Below are 8739 nucleotides of genomic sequence, written 5' to 3' on the forward strand. Positions count from 1 at the left end.
AGAGGTGCACGATAAACTGCATTATACATTAAGCAGTGGAGCTGTTTATAATTTTGCATTTCTATTGCACCACAAACGGTAACCACATGGGCAGAGGAAATGCTTTCCATTACGCAGAAATAGTGCAAAGCGATCCGAATCTCAAGTTGTATGAGGTCAGTCGAAGAACATTTTTATCAAAAAAGCAACCACAAACCTATGCTTCCTTTACAAAGCAGCGCACGACTGTCACACCAGAAACAAGGCAGCCATTCGTTACTATCTGTTAAGAGTTGGCAGTCATAGTCTACGTAGAAATCCCCTAAAACTCTTGACATGTGAGTATGTTTTGTGTAAGAGAAAATCAGCTTGAATCCAACAGTTTAAGGATGTTTTAAATTAATTTACTACTATGTTAAGTATGTCTATACTTATATTATTAGTAATGGTTACAATTAGTAGCAGTAGTGGATGAGGTAGAAGTAGTAGCATGGCTTATTACATTTGTGCAACAACTCATTGATCCAGCAACCTAATATTCTCTACCAACCTTTTGTTTTTTATCACTAATTTAGTATGATGTTGTTTTTTTTGTGGGGGGGGGGGGGGGGGGGGTGACAACATAGTATAACTACTGCAGCTGCATAGTATAATGGGGACATTTCTCTGCTTGTTTGTCACATTTGGTTTCCAACAGGAAACAGACCTTTTGAGGTTAATTAACATCATTGTGGCAGTCTCTGAGCAACTAAAGTTTCTAAGCAGTACCTCATTAACAAATCCACCATAGATGTTTTTTACATAATTTACTTTAAGGATTTTTCTGAAAGCCAAGATTAATTGCAGGATGGTGATCTTTGGTTGGTGTTATTCTTTAGTGAAGCAGACAGTTTCTTCAGCACCGTAGCTAGACAATCACTAGAAAGGTAGCTGGATTCATGCAGTCAGGCTGTTATGGTGGGACAAGGTCATTTTTCAAAGAGGAAACTTAGATGTGGGTCCAGGGTAAAATTTGCATCTGTTCAACCTCTGTTTAGGTGGTTTCTGGGGAGACCACGGGGAGACCGTGGCCTTTGTCACATAAACTCATTCAGAAAAGAGTTTATGTATATGAAGTTGCAATGAATGTGGAGAGTGGTTCTTTTTTGTGGTTAGTTTGGTGCAGCGAAACTGCACCAAACTAACCAGCGTAGTTTATTGTTAGATAAATAAAGCGTTAAACTACACACAGCTACAAATACTACATTCAAAAGTATTTACAACAGATTTACTATCAAACCATGGAAATGACAGTACCTGTAGATATAGCAGGGTAAATACTCTGCATGCATACAGACATATTCACATAACATAGTCAGACAACAAAGTTTTAGCGTCTGAATTCATTTGGAGACGAATAGAGTAGGAAAGGTATTACTGCCATCCTGTGATGTACTTATGTTATAGCACAAGCCTTGTTTATTGTAAACTGTGCATGCCTGCTAAGTGCAGACCTTTGGCGTACTGCTTTTGTTCCCCTCATAGTGAAGCTTAACCTCAATAGCTGCAGTACATGTCACTGGCCAGAAGAGAGCACCGTTCATCTGAGAAGAGGTAATAGAAGATAAGGACTTAAAATGTTAGGCGTCCTGAACAGTGGAAAACAAACAAGATATTTCCTGGCAGCATGTTTTGTTTTTGTGGCGTATTGCCGCATAAAAATATTAATAATCAGAAGTGATAAACCAAACACAGAAAAAAAAATTGTGACATGCAGTCAGAGACAGAGTTTTAGGAACTGCAACAGTACAGTTATTGCAACACGTCCTCTGCTGTAACTGGAGTGAGTTAACACTGATATACGTAGGTCACTGCAGACACGTCAACTACGGGCGCTAGTGCAGTTTTAGGACCGTGATACCTGTCGTCAATCTCGCTGGATTTTAATTGCGTTTAAAAGCATTCACAACCCTTTTGGGTGAACACTGCATTGTCATTGCACTTGGGACAACTCTTGAGGCATTGGGATTGGTGTTTGTAGATGTAGACAAACTTAAAAAAAGAAAATTGTGTGGAAGCTCAGAACCAACACAACAGAAATCTATCACTGTCCTGTTCTGTCTGTCACTGACTGAAATGTATGTTCCCAGAATGAAAGTGAAAAGTGAAATATAACCAGAAGACATTTAGACCGCAGAAGACTATTTAATACTGTATGGTTGCTATGACAGTGTAGACGCACACAACCAAACACATTAACTGAGTTCTGATATATTTTGTGCACAAAAAATACGTTTGTTTGCTCCCATGGCAGGTCACTTTATATTCAAATACTGACACAATCAATTGGTGTGAAATGTCAGAAGTTAGTCCGATGAGAAATTTGTTACTCAATGTTTTTTTTCTCTCAGTGGCAAAGATTAACAGCCACAGAAGTTTCCTGTGCTGTTGCAATCTCATCTTAACCGCGGGTTTGAACAAGAGCTAAGATGCCACTGCCATCAAACTAGTGAAACTCTATTTTTCAGTCTATCACCACAATTTTCCTGCATTTTTGGTACCAACATAAACACTGTGTCCACTGCATGTGAAGCATCCTGCAAACAGAACTTGTGAAAGGAGACAGTGCTCCAAGTCAACAGTGTCATGCACTGATTGAGGCGTATATTAAAACATTGGTTCATTGATAGCTTCACCCAATCCTGACCAGCAACATATGGCTTAACTCTGGAAGTAGAGAAATAGAGAAATAGCATTCAACCACAGCACACAACTATGTGTTTCATCACATTTGGCTCTAAAAGATATCCTTTTTGAAGTGTTCTCTGTGAAAACCTTCACAGGATGTATGGAGGTCTGATAAATATCTCCATTTTCTTGCAGTACAGCAGTAGTTTGTGTATGTTGCACGCATGTATTTATTATCTTTTTCATGATCAGAACAGCCAATAGTATATTTTTTTGAAAAAAATAAATAAATAAAAAAATCCCAACATCAACAAAAAAAAACATGTAAAAACATTTTGCATGACTTTTCCTTGGTATTTAGCCCCATTGTCTTCTATGAATAGCAATGGCAAAATACCATGTTGTCTGTCAGCGATGGGTGTGAATCAGGCTGCCTGAAGCCCAGTGACTCAAACCCACAAGGCCAGGCCAAGGGGAAGTTGGCCTGGCTTCCTCTGCCTCACCACCGGACTTGTTTTTAATAGAGGAAGATTGTGGTTGATAAATATACATTTATATGTACACATGTTCTGAGCGTTCAAGAGCATTCAAGTAACCTCACAGTGCTTCACATTCCACACGCTACAAAAAACTTAAAAATAAAAATTATGAGTTGCATCCCAAAAGGACATCAGGCATAGTTTTGCTAACCTTTATTTCAGAGAAAACAATGAACCAGTTAGAAGAAATGAAAAGTGTTATATAAAAGTAAATGCAAAGTGCATGCATGTGCCATCCTCGTGCACATCCTGTAGAGGGGAGGGCTGTAGTAGAAAGCGGCAACCAGGAGGGCGGGAGTGATTTAAAGGTGTTAAAACCGCAGGAAAACAGTTGCGCAGTGCATAAAAATCAGGTGTTAAATTTAAAGACAGTATTCACTGGCCAACTATATCATTTATATTTGCGCTTATTGATAACTGTTGATTCTGAAGTGTAAGTGGGGGATTTTGGAGTGACGGTTTTTCCTTTTCTGTGTACCTATATCAAAGCACAACCACATATTACATTTAAAGTAGCCTCTCATCTCTTACTCCAAAGCATATTTGTGCTTTCATAGTGCAAACCGTATCCCCATAGCCTGCATTTGTTTTAGACTATCTCCTTGTTTGCTCTCACCCCATGAAGTCAGTGAACTTCTGAGGTAGAAAAAAACATCACCCCTGCATTCTGATAAACGTCTATTGCACAAAGGTATTTAGTTATCTTAAGATAAAGACAAGGAACAAAATGACACATAGGCTTTCATTTCTGAAACTCATTCTGAGACATCAAAAGACTTGTAATAGTTGAGCAAAGGGGAAGTTCCCCGTTTTGTCGTCACTCATTTGTATCAGATAAAGTGTCTGAAGATGAATTTGGGATTGTCTGATTGTCTGTTTATTTGACCATGGGAGAAGCACGCTGCTGTGAGTAAAACATGTTTCTTTAAACCGATGGAACAAGTTACTGTAGATAAAGTAATATTACAAATCTGTGGACATTCTAGTGCGGGAGGGTGAAGCCACATCCTCCCATGAGTGCGCACATGGCACACAACTGTATTTTCCTTTCCATAAATATGCCGCAAGATGATTCAATGCCTTCCCCACAAACGCACAACTTTTTAAATCACAAATGCCAAATGAAATTACCTATGACATTCTAGTTCTGCATGATGTTGAAAACTTTTTGTGGGCGGGTCGGTGTTTAATCTGCAGTTGTTTCAAAAGTGTTTTGAACGTCGAGAGAGAGAACATTTGAAAATGTTAAGCAAAAGAGGTGAGAGAGGTAGAGACAACATATAGGCAAAAAGAGAGAGAGAGAGAGAGAGAGAGAGAGAGAGAGAGGAGAGAGCGACAACAGGATATTTTGTCACTATGGTTACTGGCAGCAGATACTGATCTTTTTTTCAGTGTGTCATGCTGTTTTCGCCCAAGGAAGAGTAACTGTAGCGGTGTCGGGGCAATTCTTCTAATTGTGACTTTGGGTGAAGAATTTCACATCCTTTTGGCTCAATGTGACTTCAGTAACTCTGAGGAGCAACGTTATTACATCTGTGAGGTAAGTGTGTATACCTAACTTTTTGTTTTCTCTATTTTTTTTTTCTTTTTTTTTTTTCTTTCCAGGGTTAACTGTGAACTACTGTATAACAATAAGAGAAGTGTTTCAGTCGGCAGTTGGGCCACCCAGGGTCACATAACTACTGCATGCAAATGTGCACCTACTTCTGCAAAGGTGTGAAAAAATCAAACTGCCTTTTGAATGGGACTATTACAAACCATATCCTTTACGCTTTAGCATATTAGATCGTGAAAGAACAGTGTTAAAAGTATAATAACTTTCATAGGTGTTTGGATCTTATTGGAAAAGCTCAAATTACATTCTGACATTGAGTTTTCAAACTTCTAAATTTATGTATGTGAAACGGAATTTGTGAAATAAATTAAAATAAATAAATAAATAAAACATATTTTGTCCCAAATGCCACTTTATGTGTTAATGGGGTGCCAGGAAACGGGTTTCCCCCATTAAACCGCGTGCACCAGCGGACAGCCGGAGCTGGAGCGTGCTAGAAATTCCGCTCAAACAATACGACCCTCCGGCTGCCTGGCATTTTAAGGCAGAGGGACTCTGGGGAACTTGACTTCCTCTTACACAAGGTCATCTTTCAACACTTGCGGTGTTAGTGCGAGAGTTTGCAGCTGCATTAAGAATCACGGTACGGCAGAGGTATTGTTCACAGACTTCCTTCATGTCACTTTTTCACTTTGTATCCTGTTAAACAAATTTGTCAGTTCTGTGGGCGCCAATAGTACGTCAATGGATGAGTTATTTTATTTTTGACGTAGTACATTTTTATGTCACCACCATGTCAGTCAGTGAGAAATAAAAGTTGTGTTACAGTTTCGGTCTGACACTTGTGCATATCAGATCTTAAATCTTGACATTTACTTTCACCTATTGGAAGATGTGAATGCTTGATTGCATTTACATTTAGTACTCAGTACTACTGAGTGAAACTTGAAGGTATTGTCTTTTCTGACCACAAGATGGCACAATACACCACAAAACAATTTATATGTAAAGCTTATGTTTTTTTGTTGTTTTTTTTTTTTTTTTATTCATTACATTTAAACAAAGATGTCATGATGAGTACACATGGGCATAGTATCAGGATTAAAATTTTTGAGGAAATAGTTTAACATAGCAGGCTGTCTGAAAAGGAGTAATGAGAAACGGTTACTTATTTTACTTCCTTTTTGAAAGTGATGTCTTATATTGGTAAACTTGCATGTGCTCTTTGTACCCGTTTTACCGGACAAGAGTTTCATTTCAACACTACTCAGTAATTCGCTCTCTGACTTCGTTTCCTTTAATGTGAAGCATACAGAAAAGAAAGGAGCCCATTTCTTTTGTCTACGAGTCTAATCAAATTTTTTTCCCTTTTCACAGTTACTGGTTCCTAAAATATCAATATGGGTTCCGTCACTGTGCCCGTGAGCTCAGCCATCACACCCTTCACCAATGGCTCTAACAAAACCACTTGCAACACCCTGTACGACCATCGGGCTTATGCCAGAGTCATCATGCCTCTTTTCTACTGCACTGTGTTCTTTGTGGGGCTGCTCGGTAACTGCCTCGCCCTCCACGTCATCCGTCCCAACATGAAGAAAATGAACTCCACCACCTTGTACTCTCTCCACCTGGTCATGTCTGACATCCTCTTCACTCTCTCCCTGCCTCTGAGGATTGCGTACTATGCTCTAGGCTTCCACTGGCCTCTGGGTGAAGTGATGTGTAAGATCTCAGGCCTCATCTTCTACATCAACACCTACGCAGGGGTCAACTTCATGACCTGCCTCAGCATAGACCGCTTCATTGCTGTGGTCCTGCCTCTGCGCTTTGGTCGACTCAGGAAAGTCAGTAATGTGCGCTACATTTGTGTTGGAGTGTGGATGCTGGTCCTGGCACAGACCCTCCCCCTCCTCGGCATGCCCATGACCAACGAAGAGTCTGATGGCCACATCACCTGTATGGAATACCCGAACTTTGAGCAGGTTGACCATATTTCCACTATACTGATTGGTGCCGTCTTCCTGGGATATATTATCCCTGTGGTCACTATCCTGGTGTGCTATTCTGTCTTGTGCATCAAACTCCATTCGTCAGCCAAGACCAACCATTTGACAGAAAAATCTGGCCGGAGCCGCAAGGCCATCGGCGTGATCTGCTGCGTGTCCCTGGTGTTTGTCGTCTGTTACAGCCCCTATCACATCGACATCCTGCAGTACATGATCCGCAAACTGGTGTCTGACCCGAACTGTGCTGATCTCACAGCCTTCCAGGTGTCGTTGCACATCACCGTGTGTCTGATGAACCTCAACTCCTGCTTGGACCCATTTATCTACTTCTTTGCCTGTAAAGGCTACAAAAGGAAATTATTAAAACTGCTGAAGATGCAGGTGAGCATGTCCTTCTCCAGTGCAGTGAGGACGTCGCCTGAAGGCTCCTCCAAAGACTTCATCGATGGCAATAAGATCCATCTCAGTTCTACCGCTGGGGGTACAGTCAACGAGAGACTCACAGAAAGGAGATCACATCGGCATGAGTAAACTGAGACTTAAACTTAAACTTTATGTCTCTGTGGGCATTTTATTTTAAGAACAGTACCTGAAGCACACTGGCCTGAACTTTGAAACAGTCTAAGTAACAGACAGTCATCATGGACGTCAAGCAGCTGCACAACATTTGGTTCAAATGGAATTCAGCTAGAACGTCAACAATATGAGATTCAAGAAGGAAAATCCAGCAATCCTTGTGTTTACGTACTTGTTTCTTGTTACTTACGTTTCTTGTTAATATTGTTGAAATATTTAAGAAAGCAGAGATCATTGCAGCTACAAAAAGAAAGGAGTACTTTTTTTTAAAGCAGAGCCGTTTGGTAGGTAACAGTCAACTGATGCATAAAGATGCAATACACACAGAGGAACATCTGTTATTTGAACAATTGGGGAGGATGTGTATCTAGCGCATGCGTGGGAAGTGTTATATTATACAAAATATTAGGACTGATGTAGATAAGTCATGGCGTGAGACAAGTTTCAGTTCTGCTCACAGTAGTGATACTTCTAAAGAAATTGATAAATGCACAACCGTTCCTTTTTTTTTTTCAAATGTCTGTTGAATGAATTGACCATATCAAGCTTAGAAAGCACCACATATTTGACTGCTTTCATTTTCCTGTGTTTGGATAATTTTATTCAAATAACTTGAAGATGAATCTGTTTATGAATCTGTTGACTTGAATCCAGAGTTTTGCATATTCTGTTTCAGATTGTAGCATTTGCACGTGTGATCAGGAAACAGCATTACTACACATAACAGGCCGCACAGATAAAATAACAAAAGCATGATGTACCCAAAAATAAAAAAGACATACCCTTTTCTTTTTTTGAGCAGAGACTGTGAAAGGTTGCGTTGACTGATTGGAAAAGTGGGTGTCTTTTGATGCAATGCATCAAAAACGTCTGTTTTTTTTTAACAGTGTTGTTCACTGCGTGACTGATATCTCTGAATGATTATCTGCTTTTCTCTCCTCACCTCGGTTTGTACATTTAGTTTACAACTTGTTTGGCTTTGTAAAATGCTGCTAAATGCTGTGTACATAAATAAATGTTTTGCAATTAATACTGGGTGCAACTGTTCATTTGCTATATATCTGAATAATGCAATCGTTTCAGTATCCATTGCAAAATTACAGCAACTCATCACCCATTAAACTGTACCACCACTGTATTTGTCACAATTTTCAGACACATCAGTTCTCACAAAAGCACAGTGTCTAATGGCTTTGGGTCCTATGGGTTGAGGGGAGGGGACACCGTGGATCATCCCACAGATACTTGATCAGTTTGGGATCTAGTGAATTTGGAGGCCAGGTCAACACCTTGCACTGTTCTTCATGTTTTTTGAGTTGCTCCTAAAACTATTTTTGTGTGTGTGTCTGTGTCAGGCTGCACCCTGCTGGGGATGGCCGGTGCCATCAAGGAGTCTCACTGCTATTGGTGTGGTCTC

The 8739-nt window shown here is 40.0% G+C and overlaps 1 protein-coding gene across 2 annotated transcripts; it reads left to right on the forward strand.

Moving 5' to 3' along the window:
* Positions 1-264: 264 nt before the first annotated feature.
* gpr183a (G protein-coupled receptor 183a) lies at positions 265-8328 on the forward strand. Of its 2 annotated transcripts, none has more exons than XM_084544113.1 (2): positions 265-317; positions 6118-8328. In XM_084544113.1, the coding sequence occupies exon 2, from the start codon at positions 6141-6143 to the stop codon at positions 7275-7277; it is 1137 nt and encodes a 378-aa protein (XP_084400239.1). In that variant the 5' UTR covers positions 265-317; positions 6118-6140; the 3' UTR covers positions 7278-8328. The 2 variants fall into 2 exon arrangements, with proteins under 2 accessions (XP_084400239.1, XP_084400238.1); XM_084544112.1 differs by lacking the exon at positions 265-317 and adding an exon at positions 4558-4725.
* Positions 8329-8739: the final 411 nt, after the last annotated feature.

Source organism: Chelon labrosus (assembly GCF_963514085.1).
Source record: "Chelon labrosus genome assembly, chromosome: 5".
Lineage (NCBI taxonomy): Eukaryota > Metazoa > Chordata > Actinopteri > Mugiliformes > Mugilidae > Chelon > Chelon labrosus.

What these genes read in the sequence shown, in the direction of transcription:
- gpr183a (XM_084544113.1), top strand. Translation starts at nt 6,141, where the DNA reads ATGGGTTCCGTCACTGTGCCCGTGAGCTCAGCCATCACACCCTTCACC.